General features: G+C 42.7%; 1 protein-coding gene across 1 annotated transcript in view; it reads left to right on the top strand.

Annotated features, from left to right (window-relative positions):
• Positions 1–19,024, top strand: part of PCNX2 (pecanex 2) — a 300,801-nt gene that overhangs the window by 230,118 nt on the left and 51,659 nt on the right. Inside the window, exons 24-25 of the mRNA XM_047088754.1 lie at positions 8,405–8,463; positions 12,674–12,889. Coding sequence (XP_046944710.1) covers positions 8,405–8,463; positions 12,674–12,889 — 275 coding nt within the window. The remainder of the gene's footprint in view (positions 1–8,404; positions 8,464–12,673; positions 12,890–19,024) is intronic.

Consider the following 19,024-nt stretch of genomic DNA (forward strand, 5'->3'; position numbering starts at 1 on the left):
TCATTTTTATGATAAAAACACTCAACAACTAGGTTTAAAAGGGAAGGTCTGATAAAGGGTATTAATGAAACAAATCACATTAACATTGTACTTTATGAAATACTAAAATCTTCCTCACTAAGATAAAGAACGAGGCAAGAATGTCCCCCTCACAATTTCTATTCAACATTGGACTGGAAGTTCTAGACAGAGCAATTAGGCAAAACAAAACAAAACAAAAAAAAGCACCCAAATTGGAAAGAAGTAAAATTAGTTCTATTCACAGAGGACATGATCTTATGTACTGGAAATCCTAAAGAATTATATACACACACAAAAACTATTAGAGCTAATGGCTGAATTTAGCAAATCTGGAAGAAACAAGTTAAACATACAAATATCAGTTGTTTTTCTATACACTAGCAATGAGAAATCTGAAAGTAAAATTAAGAAAACAATTCAATTTACATTAGTGTACCAGGAACAAAATATTTAGGAGTCAATTTAGTGGAAAACTAAAGTGGGAGTGGAAAACATGAACACTTGAAAACCAGAAACATCACTGAAAGAAATTAAAGAAGACAAATAAATGGAAAGACATCCCATGTTCATCAATTTGAAGACTCAAGAAGGCAGTAAACATGAAATTGGCCTACAGATTCAATTAATTCCTGTCAAAATTACAACTGCCCTTTTTTGTGTAAAAAGGCAGTTTATCCTAAAATTCCTGTGGAATTGTTAGAGCTCGTTTTATTACTTTCATTAGCGTACAAGCCCTGTATATGTATTATTATATTTAACAAAACCTATGTATTTCCTCTTCTTTTGAATGGTTATAAATGTATTTTTAAAAATTTGGTATCTATCATTTGTACATAGAAATAAATTTCTTTTTTTTTTTAAGTTTATTTATTTTGAGAGAGACAGAGACAGTGCAAGTGGGGGAAGGGCAGAGAGAGAGAGAGAGAGAGAGAGAGAGAGAGAGAGAGAGAATCCCAAGCAGGCTCCACACTGCCAGTGCAGAGCCCAACACGGGACTCAAATTTTCACAAAACCACGAGATCATGACCTGAGCCGAAACCAAGAGTCAGACGCTTAACTGACTGAGCCACCCAGCTGCCCGGTAAATTTCATTTTTGTATCTTTATCTTCTACCCTGAAACCCAACTGAGCTCACTTACTAGGTCTAGGTTTTTGTTTTGTTTGTGTTATTTTTGTAAATTCTTTGGAAATATCTGTGTCCATAATCATGTCATCAGCAAATATGTAATGTTTAATTTCTTTCTTTCCCAACTGTATGCCTTTTATTTGCTTTTCTTGTCTCAGTGCAGTGGCTAGAGCTTCCAGCACTCTATTGAATAAGAGTTATTACAGTGGAAATCCTTGCATTGTTCCCCATCATATGGGGAGAGCATTCAGTCTTTCACCGTTGAGTACAATGTTAGCTGTAGCTCTTTAGTAGATGGTCTTTATCAAGTGAAGAAGTTCCTGTCTATTCCTATTTTCCTGAGTTTGTTTTCCCTTAATCATGAATTGGTATTGGGTTTTGTCAACTGTTTCTTCTGCATCAATTGTGATTTTCCGTCTTTAGCCTGTGAGTATGATGGTTTACATTGACTGATTCTCATATTGTAAACCTGACTTACATTCCTGGAATTGGTGTGTAATTTTATTGTTTTTGCATTCTGTCTTTTTCAGGCTTTGGTATCAGGGTAATACTAGCTTCATAAAGTAAATTGAGAACTATCTCTTCCTCTTGCAATTTCTGGAGGAGATTGTATATAACACAGATGTTAGGTCTTTTTTAAACCTGTGTTAGAATTCTCCAGTAAAACCATCAGTGCTTGTTCTTGAGGAGTTTTTAGATTACCAAATAAATTTCCTTAATAGTTAGAGAGCTATTCAAATTATCTATTTCCTAATGGGTGAGTTGAAGCAATTAGTATTTCCTGAGGAACTAAGTTATAAAATTTGTGCATATAAAGTTGTTTGTAATATTTCCCACTATCCTTTTGATATATGCAGGTTTGGCAGTATATTATATCAGTAACTTGTGTTTTTTTTCTCTCTCTCTCTCTTTTTGAGGGTTGTGGTCAAGCTTCCTAGAGATTTGTTAATGTAATTGATATTTTCAAAGAACCAGCTCTTTATTCTTTGTTTTTCTCAATTATTTGTTTTCAATATCACTGTTTTTTTTCCTTATGCTTTTTATGGGTTTATTTTGCTTCTTTTCCTAGATTCTTTTTTTAAAGTTTATTTATTTTGAGGGAGATAGAGTGCAAGCAGGGGAGGGGCAGAGAAAGGGAGATAGAGAGAGAGAGAGAGAGAGAGAGAGAGAGAGAGAGAGAGAGAATCCCAAGCAGGCTCCATGCTGTCAGTATGGAACCTGATGCAGGGCTCAATCCCACAAACTGTGAGATCATGACCTCAGCCAAATCAAGAGTCAGACACTTAACCGACTGAGCCACCCAGGCACCCCATTTCTTCTAGATTCTTGAGGTAGAAATTAGATTATTAATTTGAACTTTTCTTCTTTTGTTATGTATATATTTAGTGATATAAATGTCCCTTTCACTACTGTTTAGCTATTTCCCACCAATTTTGATATGTTATGTTTTCATTTTCTTTCAATTTAATTTGTTTTCATTTCCATTAAAACTTTACCATTGACACAGATTATTTGGAATTGTGTTGTTTAGTTTCCAAGTGTCTGAATATTTTCTTGTTACCTTTCAGTTATTGATTTCTAGCTTGAGTAATTTGGAACTCAAAATAACAGTTGGAAAATACACTTGGTATAATTTCAGTTTTAAAAAATTTGTTGAGATAGGCTTATGTCCCAGATTATGTTCTGTCTTGGTATGTGCTCACTGGGCACTTGAAAAGAATATGTATTCTATTGTTATTGGGTTGAGTGTGCAATAAATGTTGGTCAGATACTGTTGGCTCACAGTATTATTGAGTTCTATATGCTTGCTTATTTTATGTCTAGTTTTTCTATCAAATTTTAAGAGATGGGTGTGGAAGTTTCCAACTCGAATTGCGGATTTGTCTTCTCTTCCATCAGTCTTTGGCAACTCCATTATTCGCTGAATGCATATTTAGGATTAATGTATTTTCTTTGTGGGATAAATGTTTTTATCATTTTGTCTCTGGTAAATTTCCTTGGTATTGAGTCTACTTTATACTTTATCTGATATTAACATAACCATTTCTGCTTTCCTTTGATTAATGTTTGCAAAATATCTTTTTCCATTCTCTTACTTTTAACTGACCTATGTCACTATATTTAAAGTATGTTTCTTGTGGACAGCATATAGCTGGGTAGTGTTTTTAAATCTCCTTTGCCAGTCTCTGTCTTGCTGTATTTAGGTCATTTACGTTTAATGTAGTTATAACTTAATTTGCCATTCAATTTTTTGGTTTCTGTTTGCTGTGTAATTTCTGTTTGTTTTCTCCCTGACTTCTTGTGTGTTTGCTCAGCACCTTTAGAATTCTATACGATTTATTTATCAAATAAGTTTTGATTGTATTAATTAGTGATTGCTCTAGGCATTATATTATATAAAATGACTTATCAAAGTCTACTAGTGTTGTCATTTTACCAGTTCAAGTGAAATTCAGAAACCTTACCTCCCTCTCATGCTCTCTTACTCTCCCTTATTTCTAACATAATGTTATATTTTCTTTACATACATTTAGAACCACAGACGGTTTTGTAATTTTTGCTTGAACCATAAAATATAATTTAGAAGACACATAATGAGAAAGGATGTCCATTGCATTTGCTCATTGTTCTGCTTACCGCGTTGTTTCCTTTCTTCTGATGTTCCAAGTTTCATTCTTTTAATGTCTTTTCTTTTTAGAGAACTTCCCTTGACTTACTATTTTAGGGTAGATCTCCTGTTGATACATTATCTTAGTTTTCCTTCATCTGAGAATGTCTCAGATTATTCTTCCTTGTAGAAGGATATTTTCACTGGATATAGGATACCGAGTTGTCAGTTCATTACTTTCAGCACCTGAAAAATGCTGTGTCATTTCCTTCTGACCTCCATGCTTCCTAATAAGAAATCCACTGTCATTCACATTGTTTTCCCCCCATTGGTGAGTTCTTTTCACTCTCACTGCTTCCAAGACTTTGTCTTTGGTTTTAGGAGCTTGACTGTGATGTGTCTTGGTGTGAACTTCTTTGAATGTATCTGCAATTTCTCCTCTTCTTATGGGACCCGGATGACTAGGATGTTAAATCTTTTGTGATAATTCCACAGGTCTCTGAGACTTCTTGTTCTGTTTCAGTCTGTTTTCTCTCAGTTGTTCCGATTACGTAGTATCTATTGTTCCATCTCCCAGTTCATTGATTCTTTTTTCTCTGTCTCTTGCATTCTGCTATTGAATCCTTCCATTGGGTTTTTTATTTTGTATATGTATTTTGTATTATTTTGTATATACTTCTATTGTATATTTTTACTTAGAAAATTTCTATTTGGTTCTTCTTTGTATCTTCTATTTCTTTGCGGACTTTCTATTTTTGTGCTGAGATTCTCTTTTTCCATTTGTTTCAAAAGTATTCTTAATTGCTCATTGAAGAATTTTATGAAGACTAATTCTAAATCTTTGTCAGATAATTCTTTCATTTCTGTTATCTCAGTGTTGGCATCGATGAATTGTCTTTTTTCACTCTTTTTGAGATCTTCCTGTTATTATGACAAGTAATTTCCTATTGAAATCTGGACATTCTGGGTATTATGTTATTTGATTCGGGATATTATTTAAACCTTCTGTCTCAGCTGGCTGTCTCTGACACCATTCTTGCAGGAGAAAGGGAGCAAGGCTTTGTCACTTCTGGGTGGAGTTACAAGGCAAAGCCCAGGCCCATCAAAGGTGGCTGTATTGACAAGACCCCCTACCTTTAATTTGGGATCTCCAACAGCTACTCCCTAAGGGCCTAGGAACCAGAACTAAACCAGACCTCCCAGCTGGTAGCAAAGTTGGAAGCCACCTGGATGTCTGTCCTCAGTCAGAGCCCACTCTGCCAGCTGTACAACCCTGTGTCCTCAGGAAATTTCTTTCATGCCCAGTCATTCTGAAGCACGCAGTGACAGACAGGCAGACAGAAGAGCAGTGGCTGGCTTTGAGAGAACTAATATGATTGCCAGTGGCAGCAAAAATGAAAGATGCAAAACAGACCCGAATAAACCTTGTATATCTATCCAACTTGAAAGGTGACCGTGTCCTTCTATTTAAGCTCTGGCTACCTTCACATTGTCTAGATTTCTGTAAAGCCTTCCTGTCCCATGAACAGAACTACAGTCCATCCACAACTCCATTCTGGGTTTGCTGTGTGAACAGACACCCGTCAAACTTCTTCCAGCCGGTCACACTTCCCCATCAAAAAACAGGAACAGTTCTCCCATAAATAGTCTGTGTGTGCTGACAAATGGGAATTTGAAGCAATATAATTAAATTGCTGTTAAATTATTTAAGTGCCTCGGGTGAAACCGTATAGGAGAGAAGGTGCTTGACTCAGGGAGACACATCGGTAGGTGAGAAAGCAAAATTTGAAGGGAGGAAACTAGCTTTGTTATCTGCATTCCGTATTAACAGAAGGGAAGAGGCTTCAGAGTAAGTCACCCTATCTGGAAAGGCCGGTTACTAGACTCTTGGCCTGTGGCCCTTAGGACGATGTTGCCTAGCAATGAACAGGGACTCGCCAGGCAGTTGCTAGAAAGAGTATGTGCAGATGCACACATAACATGTACCAGCATACTGTACTCCCCTTGAGATTGGGGCGTGAGATACAAGCCCCCGTTTTCTCTTTAAGCAACAGAATTGATGTTTATGCAATTGGACAGTTAAGGCAGAAATCCAATTACTGAGCTAATTAGCACCTTTGAGTGGTAAGCACCAAATGTGCAGGAGGAAAGCACTGGAGAAAAGCTCAAATTACCCACTATGGCTGACAGTTCACCTTCTGAGAGAGTCTGGTGGAGAGTCAGAGGCCCTGGGGTCCACAGGCAGCTTAGCGTAGTTATTGCAGATCGGAATTTAGCACTCTGCGTTCTATAGCCTTTTGAAAAGACAGCTTTCCAGTTAACATAGTTTTAGAAGGTGTTTTAATTCCCTAAGGAGTTTGGTAAATGACTTTCTTTTGGCTCAGTCCCACTTTAAAAATTGTTTATTCTGCTGCTGAAAATTCCATTTGTCCTAGGTCTTCAGGTGAAATTAAAATTCCATTTAGGGACTAACTCTGCCGACATGGGATTTGGGCCTTCATTAGAGAGAATTTGGTTGTTTGCTTTATTTTTTCGCCACCCTGGGCTCTTTTACTTTCAATGCTGATCTAAGGGTATTTGGAAGGAAAACCAAAGCAGTAGTAGAACAGGGTGGTGGGGTTAACAGCCTTTTTGAGATGCAGCAGAATATTTTTTTTCTCCCCAACCCATGTGTAGAATCTATCCCACAAAGCTCGAGCAGGATCTTGCCTAGATGGTTCTCGGATATCTGAGACATATGAGGAAAAGTTTTTCTGAGTTCCGTCTAAGTATTTTGTAGCTGTTCTGATTCCCAAGAGACACGTTCACAGCCGAAGTCTGTATTCTGAGGTTTCTTCTTAAGCACGATTACCTAACAAGTGTTTGTCCTGTATTAAACCATACTCGGGATGTCAGCAATCATGTTCAAATATAATCTACTGGCAGCTAGTCTCCTTTCTTAGCAGGAGTCATGAGAGAAAACATAACTTTAAAAACAGCATTAGTTTGGACTCTTCATTCATTCGTGCCAGTGGTAAGCAAACGTGTGTCCTCGTGCTACTTAGGGTCTGGCCGTAAGAGGCCACTATTATCAAATCATCACACAAAGAAATATATGATGTGGTAGAGCCAGCCCACCCGGGTTCACATCCAGGTTCTATCGCATATTAGCTCTGTGACCTTGGGCACTGAGTCTCGGGTTCCTCCTCAGAGGGAACGGATATAATCACGGTACCTACCTACGAGGGTAGTCGTAAGCATATGAGTTACTGCATGTAAAGTACTTACACAAGGAAGCGTTACGGAAATGTTAGCTGTCATCATTGTTAGTAACATTAACCATGACAGGTGCCCCGAAGGAGAGGTACGATGTGTGAAGGAGCATATGACACACGAGTCTCACCTAGAGCAGGGGTCGAGAAGACTTCTCAGAGAGCAATACTTGGGCCGGACTTGCAGCACCAGAGGAGTCTGGGAGGAGAGTGGGCGGGTCAGAAAAGACTCCCAGGTGGGGGACACAACAGCTGCAGAGGATCCAAGGGAGGGCAGGGTGACAGGAATAGGAAGTCAGGGCATGCTGAAGACGTAGAAAAAGGTTAGCATGGTTGCAACAGACAAAGCAAAGGGCAGAGCGACAGCAAAAGCAGGGGCCAGCCACGCTAAAGATCAGTTTTTTCACACACGTTAGCAGAACCTTCGTTACGTTCAAACTTGTCCGTAAGCCTGTGTTCAGTGATGTATTTCTAGTGAAAGCCCTTCTTAATGGCTCAGGTTTAACCATATGAAATTGTCATTTTTGTACATCATGAACAGTTAAATATCCAAGTTCACGTGGCTGATGTCAATCTCTTGTTTCATCTTTCAAAGGATGGTGAGACCACCAGTGAATACCTAGAATAAAAAGACAAAGCAGGTCAGACACAGTCTCTCTGAGCACAGCAGACTGGGCTTTTAGAGTCAGAAGTGGGTTGGTACCATCCGCACAGGAGTTACGTGGGGACAGTTGTTGATCAGTGAAAAGTCTGCAGTGAGTCCATCCCTCGCTGGCTGGCTTTCAGGAGCAAGGGGTCACATGGGTTGGCTGGCTTACAAAAGCTGTGAACGGAGGAGCTGTCATAACGGAAGAGATTTAAATCTGGTTCTGATGGCCATTAGTTGCCATAGCTACCGGCAATATGTCTTCTTCCAAGCTTGTAAGAGCTGAGTTTATTCTTGTGGTTGGACCTGAGAAAGGCCCATAAGAATGCGCCCAGCTCTTGCAAGCAGGTGGTGGAGACACTGACTACCTCCCACAATTTTCTGGGACCAACTTGGAAAGAAAGATGCCTGTGTGTGCGCTGCTTTCAAATTCAGAAAGCGAGTGACACTCCGTTGGCAGTCCAAGGGCTTGCTTCTGTTTTATGGATCTGGTGCTCAACACTGAGAAGGCGCAAGGCCAGTCTCCCAGTCCTGAGATGTAATCGTCTCTCCCCTCCGCGTGTTTCTTGTACTTTTCCCTTCTTTATCACGAGAGCCCGCTCCCTCCCTGCAGCACTGTCACATTCAAGCAATCACCCTAACAGGTGAGTTCCACGACCCCTACATTCCCCACCACACAGCCAGTTCTGTAGACCAACTCCCATTTGTAGTGACCTCACCATGACTTTTGGCCCTTCTGTGGTCCCTTCTAGCACACGGCGTGTGGATAACTCCAACACGAGACTGGTGGTCCAAATTGAAAAGGATCCAGGTAAGAAGATACCTTCTTTCTCTCTTTTTAAATGATGTATTTATTCTGTTATATAGATGGATTCCTTCAGTCCAAACAGGGGGGATGACTCCTCATTCTTTGTAATCATTGTGGAGGTAAGGTAGGTCTTGGTAAATATGCTGCCTGGAAAGATAAAACTATACAAGTAGACAGACCAAGCATCCTGATTTGGTTGGGAAATGTTCCTCTCCATCATTTAGAACCGATTTGGTACCTGTCTGGTATTGAGTGACTCTGTAAATTAAGACACTTTAGTTCGTGTGTGACAAAAGTCAAATACAGACTCTAAACCTTCCTATTGGTCTTGTAGCCAAAAATTCTCAGGAAAACCGTCAGCATTGTGATATCCTCCAAGGCAAACCATTCCAGGACCTAAGATTCCGAAGTTTTCAGAAACTTTGTTCAACACGAAGCTACGGAAGGATTTACCTGCTAGGAAATTGTGTTGCTTTTTCCTTTCTGTAATCTATTTCTTTTTGAACCATTCTGCCTTTCTCCTCACCTCAGAACTCTCTCCCCTCTGCCAGACATTTTGTCCAGGAAGAATTGTATGATGCCATGATCTATATTTGAACTGCATGTACACGATTCATTTGAAATTATAATTTGAAATTTGAAAATACCTGGAGAGAGAAGTTCATGTTTTGTTGACCTAAAGTTCAACTTGTCAGTACGGCTTGGTGGGGGCGGGTGGGCTACAAATATCTCTGATGCGCATCTGTGGGACTCTATGACCTGGCAGGGCCATTGCTATTAGGCCTATGGATGGTTTCACAAGGGCATCATGCCTCTAGTTATTCACAATGGCTGTCTCATTTTAATCAAATTATGCAGATGTGTGGTCAAGGTGTTCTAAAAAGATCTCCACTTTAGTGGTTTAAATTGTTTTGTTTTGTTTCAATATCAAACAGTTTGAACAATTAAGCAAAAGTTAATTCTCTCATTCAGGCCTTTCCTTTAAAAGTGGCAGAGACTCAAAAAAAAATCTCTAATTAGTGTCTCGGGTTGCATGCTGATTCATCACTGAAAATGAATAGACTCTCAGGTCAGGCAGGCTTAATCTGCATAGAAGATTAAGCATACTGATACCTCATTAGATTACATGACATGACTCAGCCCACAGAATAGTTTATTCCTCTCCATTAATCATAATTAGGTTATAAATGCACTACTTTCAATTCGGCCTTTAACAGTCATGAATGCCCAGCAAGGATAGTCATAATTTGATGGTGTTACCTTATAGATTTCTTACAGGTGGATCAGCTCTTCCTTGTAGGGGTACACCTGGGGCCAATCTTCATCTTCCTGTGCCCCCAATCACATTTCCTTTCCCCTGGGTATGGAGCTGGGAGCTCTGTTCAGCTCTGCAGTGTGTATCTTGAACTTCTCTAACTCTGCCTCCACTCTAGTAGACGATCTAGAAGGGAGCCTTAAGTTTTGCTTTTAGGCATTTCCTCTGTGGGGCAACTCTGCTTTCCTGACTTTCCAGAGCCAGAATCTACTCCCAAACATGAGATACTCCTAAATCTTGAACAAGTTTCTGTCCTTCATCATGAGAGATCTGATAGAGGGAGTGAACGGGAGATGAAAGGAAATACACCATGAACCCCCAATTCCACACGCCCCCCCCCCCAACATTCCATCATTCCTTCTTTCCTGTAGCCTTCCTTCACTCCTCTCTGGGAGTCTTCATCCACCCAATTAGAATGACTAAAATTAAACAAGCCACACACTACAGCTGACAATGGCGAGTCATGGCAAGGGTGCAGAACAATTAGAACGCCAATCACTGCGGGGGTGGGGGCGGATACAAACATGGTGCAGCCGCTCTGAGAACCGCGGCCCCGCTCCTGGGTATTTTACCCAAGAGAAACCAAAACTTGTGTTCACATAAACTTCCACTCATAAATATTTTGGGGGATTTGCTCATAATCCCCCCAAACTGGAAATAAGCCAAGGGTCCTCCAACTGATGAATGGATGCACAAGCCTTAGTAGATGCATACCACGGAATACTACTCAACACTGAACCAGAACAGATGGCTGCTCTGAACGACAACGTGGAGGAATCCCAAATGCATGATTCTCCTTGGTGGTTCCGTGCCTGTGCATTTATTAAGTCTCACAGGATTACACACTAAAAAAGATAAATTTTACTCTATAGAAGTTATTCCTCAATAAAGCTGAGTTTTATATATATGTATATAATTGAAGAATAATAAATTGTGTTAATATATCTATGTGTATATAATGCGTAAAAATATATCAGTATATAAGATATAATACTAGCAGTAATCGTTTATATTATAGAATATATATGTGTATGTATATATATGTGTGTGTGTGTGTATGTGTGTGCATGTAAACTGATGGTGTTTATTGTCTGTAAATGATTCCTCAGTGACTTTGATTTCCAAAAGCCCTTGGAGTCACTTGACAGGTGTGTTCTTAAAAACAAAAATTTTTTAAAGGAGCTATCCATCATTCAACAGATGATTTAGCTGATCCCTATTGCACGATAGCACTTCGCCAATATTGGGACACAAAAATAAGCAAATTCAGACATGGATCTGTCTTCCTTCACTTCATGTCTTCTTCTTTTTTTAAGTGTATTTATTTACTTAGAGAGAGACAGACAGACAGAGAGAAAGAATCCTAAGCAGGCTCCACGCTGTCAGCCTGATGTGTGGCTCGAACTCACAAACCATGAGATCATGACCTGAGCCGAAATCTAGAGCTCATGTCTTCTTCACTTCGCTTTCTCCACCTCACTGGAGAAATCAGATGTGAATCAAGTGACCGTATCCACATACACACACAAACACCAGAAGTCAGATTCCATTGGTGACAAGTGCTTCCGAGCAGAATACCATAGTGCTGAAAGCCCGTCATAGGGGGTTTGGCCCAGCAAAGTGGTCGGTGGGGGCTTCCAGGAGGTGGTGATTGAGAGGAGGTCTGAAGAATAGTAAGTGTTAAAAAGCCAGAGAGCAAAGAAAGACACACCCAGGCAGAGAGATTGGAATCTACAAAGGCCCAGGCTGGAAAGGGACAAGGGACTCTACTGAAAGAAGTTCAGTGCTGAGCATAAGGGAGAAGGGAGGAGGAAGTTTGTGTGAAGTGAAGAAGGAGATTGAAGTAGGAAGCAGATCCCATGTGCCTCTCGTGTGCCCATATGTCCTAGGTTTGTTCCTGGCTTATAGCAGTGACTGTCCTCACTTTAAAGATACCTGGGAATGCTAAATTATATGGGAGTCCGTTATAGGCAGTGAGAAGAAGCCTTGTTTCCATCTTAAGGGCATTGGGGAACCACTGAGGTCCTTAAGTTATGGGGTGGAGGGGTCCTAAGTAGCACATCAGCTTCTCAACTTGAAGAGCTCATTCTGGCTGTGGTGTAGAGAATAGACTGGGTGGCAGGTCCCAGTGAAGATACACTGGCGAGTCATATGACTAGTGTGGCTGTCCGCTTGAGAAATAATGTAGCTTGCAATAGGGTAGGGGTAATGCAAATGGAGAGAGGTGGAAAGATGCAAAAACTATTTGCAGTGAGGTGCTTGGGTGGCGCAGTTGGTTGAGCATCCGACTCTTGATCTTAGCTCGGGTCAGGAGCTCACGGTTTGTGGGTTTGAGCCCTGCTTTGGGCTCCGTGGCGACGGCTCAGAGCCTGCTTGGGATTCTGTCTCTCCCTCTCTCTGCACCTCCCTCAAAATGAAGAAATAAACTTAGGGGAAAAAAAAACTATTTGAAGAAAGTAAGATTGAGAGGCTGGGGTGTGAAGGAGTGGGAACGGAGATCCCTGGGGTGATGGCTGACCGGGTGGTGGTCTCGTTTACTGAGACAGGCAACAGAAGGGGGCCTGACTTGGGCCCGTGCAAGGTGAGGAGCATTGGAGACACACGGAAACCGATGTCCAGTAAGCACGTGGGACAGGTCTAGTGCATAGACAAGAGACCTCAGCTGGAGGTGTGAATCTGTCAATCATCTGCATTCAGACAGTGACTTTAATGCACTTGTGTAGGTGAGATTGCCCGGAAGGAAAATAAAGGGAAAAAATAAGAGGGTCTCGCAAAATCGACAAAAACGGGCAAAGTGTCTAAAAAGCCTGATTTACCCTTAATCAAATGACAGCTCACTGATTCCTAGGTCTGATAGAAGTAAGTACCCACTGATCATATTTCTTGTTCTCCCTTTAGGGAATGATGACAATAATCTTAATTCCATCTTTTATGAGCACCTGACAAGGGCCCTGCAGGAGTCCCTCTGTGGAGACTTAGTTCTCGGTCGATGGGGTAACTACAGCTCTGGCGATTGCTTTATTTTGGCTTCAGACTACCTCAACGCTTTTGTTCACCTGATTGAAATCGGAAATGGTCTTGTCACCTTTCAACTTCGAGGACTGGAATTTCGAGGTAAGAATCTCCTCATTGTGGAAGCTGTTGGAAGCCGGTTGCCTAAACTTATTATTGTGCAAAGCTTTAATAAGAGGTCACCATGGGGGTGCCAGGTGGCTCAGTCGCTTGAGCAGCCGACTCTTGATTTTGGCTCAAGTCACGATCTCACGGTTACCTGGGTTCGAGCCCCACGTCAGGCTCTGTGCTTACCATGTGTGGAGACTGCTTGGAATTCTCCCTCTCTCTCGGCCCCTCTCCTGCTTGCATTCTCTCTGTCTCTCTCAAAATAAACAAATAAACAAACAAACAAACTTAAAACAAAAAGTCACCATGAAAGAGGAAGAAGTTAGTGCCTGTCTTACAGGTTGAGAATTAGGGAACTGGTTCCAACTGCCTTTATTTATGTATTCTGATATAAATAAATCCCAGTCATCTGAGAGAATAATGAAGTGAAACATGTCATCTGGTGTGTAAACCTTTGGAGTGGCAAGTTAGATCTTTGGTTTAAATTTTTCTGGAAAGAAACTCACAAGTGACGGGAGGCCACAGAACATGCATGGGCTCCGTGTGGAGTCAGCCAGAAACAGAACCTGGTTCTGTGGGTTTCCGGTGTTGTGATCTGTAGTGGACCATCTTTCGGTGCCTGAACTTTCCTTTTCCACTGTCAAACGATAAGAAGAAGGATGGCTGCCTCTATAAAGTTGTGTGACTTCAATGAGATCATGTATATGAGGGCTCTATGTGGATGCTTACTGCTTTGTGGTTAATGAGCTGACCTGATCTGGAAAGTGCGACCCCAGTTTGTCCATTAATCTGACACTGGAGCTGTGCGGTGGAGTGTGCAGCAATTAGCATAACCCCTGTGTTCATGTTTCTGCCTCCTGTGTCCTTTGTTCACCCCCCTCATCCAATGCATGTCCTTCTGACGCCTCCTCCGTGTCAGGCCAAGTTCTAATGCTGGAGATGCAACGGGTCCGTGACCTGAAGGACTCTTGCCCTTGCGATGTTTACCTTCAGTGGGAGATGCGGAAAGCAAACAAGGAAACAGATGAGCAGACTAATCACAACTAGTGGAAGCACGACGAAGGAAGGAAATGGGACCGCCGACCTAATTCACGCTTTAGGAGATTGTTCTGGTAGCTGTGTGCAGACTGTCCTCCGGGGGGGGGGGGGGCAAAAGCAGAAACAGGAAGGCCATTGAAGAGTGTCTTGTCATCCAGCCAGGAGAAGAAGTTGGAGACAGAGAAGCTCAGGGCGATTTGGAGGTGGAAAGGGCTGGACTCAGTGTTGGGGGGTCCAGGAAAAGGAGGCTCAGCCCGCTCCCCGGGTTCCAGCTTGAGTGCCTGGGTGGACAGAGGCGCATTTACGGAGACTGGGAAACCTAAATGAAGAACAGGACTTTTGGGTTTGGGAGTGTAATCGAGAGCTCCATTTTGGATATTTATTTTTTAAATGCTCATGATTCACCTAAGTCAATTTCTCAAGTAGCTAATGGGACACGCGAGCCTTCTGTTCATTCAGGAGACATTTACCAAGGGCCAGGCTAGGTGCCATGACTACAGAAGTGAAGGGCCCCACCTTAAGCAGCTCGGAGCCTTACTGACTAGAGACTCATCCTGAGCGACCACCGTCCAGGGATTTGAGTGTCGTGGCAGCTCTGTGCATGGGGCGCCGTGAGGACCAGAGCAGGGCACTGGGATCAGACTGGAGTCTGGGTCAGCAGAGGAGAGGCTGTAGTTGGAGGGGAGAGGCAGGCAGAGGTGCGGTGATAAAGAGGCACAAAATAGCCAGATGCGGTTTCCAGATGGTTTGAGAGAAAGGGGTCCCAGATAATGCTGGAAAGGTGAGTAGGAGCCAGGTTACCACCATCCAGAACTTCCGAGTGACGAAAAGATACCTTATAGCCAAGAACAAAGTGCCATTATTTTACATCTTTAACACAATTACCTAATCCTTTAACCAAGCCTTTTGGTTCCAAGCATTAGTTTTCCTATACAAATTTGTACAAAAGACTTTTTTTTTTTTTTTTAGAGTGGTGGGTTCTGTGGTTGAGGCACGTTTTCTGTGCATCCTTAAAAACTTGAGGAATCTAATTCAGGGAGCTTATTTTGGAAAAGGTTATGGGGCCGAGGGAGCAGTGATCACATTCTGCAGAACAAACAGAGAAGCGGTGTGTCCCTGAAATTTTACACAAACGCCAGAAAATGCCACAGGAGGTGGTGGAAATTGTCTCTGTACAGTCATGCAACAGACTTGTCTCTAGTGAGAGCTTTTGGGTTTTCCTGGACTTCAAAGGAAGGATTTTTCAAGTTCACCTAGTTGAACCTGAGTTAATAGTCTCTATTCCAAGTTCCATGCAGCTTGCAGCTTCTTTTGGCAAACTGACCTGATGTTTGAGTTTAAGGGCTTCAAAGTCAACTGGACTTTAGAAGCATGTAGCACTTTGTCTGCTCCCCCCACGTATCGCAAATGGGCGTGCTTCTTGATCCACCACCCTGAATGTTTGGGCTTCACCTCATGTCATTTCTGAGGCTGTAACCAACTGCCGCAAGACTTAATGGTTTCAGACGACAAGGATGTCTTCTTTCCCATGGTTGTGAGGGTGGCTGGTAGTTCTGCCACTCTCACCCTGGGTTACTCGTACGGCTGCATTCAGCCAGAAGATGAACCAGGCTGGAAGGTCCAAGGTGCCACATCCAGATCAGGCTACCAGCTCTGGCCCCCTGGCTGTCCTCCAGGTGCTGCTCAGTGACGGGTGGGCTGGACCAAGTGTGGTCTGGGTGCCTGCGAGGCCCCTTATGGCCCAGTCTTTGGGACAGGCAGCACGTCACTGCCATCATGTTCTATTGGCCAAAGCCATCCCCAAGGATAGCTCCAATACATGTGGCCCTAACACGTTGGATGAGTCACTGGGGGCCAATCTCATAACAACACACCAGACTCCTGAAACTACCTCAGAGGAAATACAGAAGGAGGCTCAGAGCCGCCATATGTGGTCGAGCACGAGACAGAGGCCATTGTGTTAGGTGAGGCTGCCCAAGAGTGTCTCCCTAGGTGATTTGTCTTCTTGCCAACCACAGATGAAATGTAACCTGCCTATAAGAATGGCCTAAGTATAATAATGTCTTGAGAACAAATTACCAGTTAATCTGCCCCAATACCACTCACTACTGTACAATACATTTTCTTTGACCTAGTTATACTGTAGTCTGGAACACAGCACTATTAAGAGAGCATGACAGAATCAAAGTTATGCTTTAGTTGCAGGAGGAATCCAGTTGACCTAAAATGACTCTTCTCTTTTGTATCTCTTTGCAATGTATGCTACAGTATTCCCAGGGAAGATCTTGTTTTCTTTCTCCTCCTTGAGTATTTTTCTAAGACATCCCTTCAGTATTTCCTTTTTTTTCTTCCAATTCCCTATTTTCCCAAGTAGCAGGCTTTATTTGGGTCAAATTTGACCTACTTCAGTACAACCTGGGCAGTCCAAATACAGCTGTACTGGTTCTCCTTTCGGAAGCACACTGCAGCTCTTAGTGGAGACGTGAACCGCTCATGTCATGGACTGACTCTCAGGAAATGAATAATGCACCCCGGAGGAAGAGGAAGATAACCTCCCACAGCCAGGGAGCAAGAGAGCCACCTGTCTGTTTCTCACTGCAGAGGATGCATTTGTATCACTAGGAGTTTTTAGTTGCAAGCAACAGAAATCAACTCCCGCTAACTCAACCGGGAGGAGGGTTTATTGAAAGATATTACACAGGGCGCAGACTTTCTGAGAAGCCTGGAGAAGCAGGCTTGGTGGCTGTAGGTCAGGAGCCATGTCTAAAATCACACCACAGTGCTGATCCCACGAAGCAGTCACATCTTGGCTGGGGGATCCGGGCACTCCCCTTATTTTATCGACACCATGACCCCAGATGCTGGATGCTACTGTAGCTATGGCTTCTGTCCCCCAAATGTGGATGAATATGTCCCATGTCCCCTGAGCCAGCTTCTTTGTGTCACCAGCTCATTAGTCAAAATCTGGGGTACATCTGATGGGTGAAGCTGGGACCATATGCCCCCCCCCTCTAGATGCAAGGGAGACTGGGAAAGAGAGTGTCTAAGTTCTCAGTTCTTAGAGGGGAGATGGTCACTGCCTCTCACCAAGACTCATCATATGAGTACATTGGTTGAAGTCATGCTAGCAGCTGTCATGGTTAAGCCCCGCATCTCTGGCTGACACAGTAGATGCCTCTGTTGCACTCACATAGGGTCCGATCAGTGAGCGGAGCTGGTAGGGGTAGGGGGTGCTTCCCTTCTGCACCATCAGGGGTCCTGGCTAATAGAAGCTCTGCCTGTTCCCCAACGCATCACTTTTGAGGTCGCTCTGGGCTTCAATATCAAACTGGCAGACAGTGGAGGATTGCCTGGAAGACTGCTGTGGGACAGGTCTAAATCTGGAATATATCATTTGCTCCTACATCCTATTGCTTAGAAGTGACATAGCTGTAAAAGAAGTCAGGATATGTCTAGCTGAGTACTCAGGAGAAAAAGTAAAAACACTTGGTGAACAGTGAGCCAGTCTGGTGTATTGGGTAATTTTCCAAACATAAGACAGAGGTTTAGATCCTGGGTAGCCCAAGAGAATAATTAAGGTCCATGGCACATTCTATTTCTGTTGGCTGGTACCATAGGGAATGATTGAAATCGATTCAAATCAAGAATACAAATAAGGAAGCCACATTTTTCTATCCAACTCTTTTTGGCTCATGCATCCGAGAATAGAAGTAAATTATTTTCTTGTTCTTACAGAAACAAGGTAGTGGTGCCTCTGCTGCTCTCAGGTTTATGAGTATTATTTGCATCTACCCAACCAGGGAACCTCTCAGGAAACCATTCAAGACTTGACAGATTAATCATTGGCTTTAAATCAAAGTCAAGGTAACAGGTAATGCACTTTAGAAAGCCAACAGCGTGAGGGGCACCATGTTCAAGATTTTTCAAAAGAAATGGAATCTATCAGACTTTAAGTCCCATTTAACCATCATTCAAGTAGGTGGACACAGAAAAAGGGAAAAGTGAGGGTTGATAATCTATTCAATCTGTTTCTGTTCTCCTTTAGCCATCCAGGTGACCCAGGCTGACGGGTTCACCCATTTCTGTTAGAAGGGGAGAAAAATGAAGGAGGAGTCACAGTGTTCCAAATAAAATAAGTCAGGTGATGTAAAGATACTGTCTGATGAGGGGAAGAACCAGGAGGAGGAGCCAAAAGAAAAAGGCACTGGAGGGAGTCTTTTAGGAGATGCATGTGAGCTCTGAGCTAGGGAGAGAGCACTGGCCTGTGAAGGTGACATCCACCCTCAGAATGGCCACAGTCCCATTGTTTCCTCCCACTTAATAGTGGGAAGGCCAGGCTCCAGAAGATGAATGCTATCTGCAGGCTCACAGCTAGTTAGTGCTGGAACTAGGCAAACCCCGTGGCTCTCTATCTCTTAACCAGAACGTCTCTTTCTGCCTGACCCTTTTACCTTCTTCTTTCCTTTTTCCTTTGGGATATTTGTTTGGATTTGCACTGTAATGCTTATTTAGTTTGTAAAACACTCAGTAAAGTGGGGTAGAATGCCTTCAATCGCTGGCACATCCTTTCAGAAGCTCCACATTATTTTTCTGGTTGCAAAAAAAAAAAAAGCAACTTAAAAACCCCACTTTATCTCAGGATATTTAACAGAGCATCACAAATGACTTGGCCTCTCCAATTTTTGACTCCATTATCAGAGCCTCCGTGTGATTTCTAAGTTCCTAGTGTCTTTCCAGCTCTGACAGCCCATCAGGTCAGGAGATGCAAAATACTTATACCATATGGTACACTCGGGAGAAATTTGAACCTCTCCTCTCTGCTGGAGTCAGAGTATAAGTCTCTCCCAGGGAGCAGGTGCTGTTGGCGGGCATCCCAGGCTTGAGACCATGGCTGGTGTCAAGAGGGAGGATGAGCAGTTGTTGACTTCTTGCTAACACGGTGCCTCACAGGGGAGTTTGACACGCCTGAGCATTCATGCACCGGCTAGCGATAGGATTGGGCGTCAGAAACACCACCACAACAGTGAAGCAGAGTGGAGGGATTTCAGGCTAAGGGAAGAGGGGAGCTTGCTCTGATGGCAAGTGATAGAA

The sequence above is a fragment of the Lynx rufus genome, unplaced genomic scaffold (genome assembly GCF_022079265.1).
Source record: "Lynx rufus isolate CCGP_SWC_20201006 ecotype Redwood Valley unplaced genomic scaffold, mLynRuf1.p SCAF_25, whole genome shotgun sequence".
Taxonomy (NCBI): domain Eukaryota; kingdom Metazoa; phylum Chordata; class Mammalia; order Carnivora; family Felidae; genus Lynx; species Lynx rufus.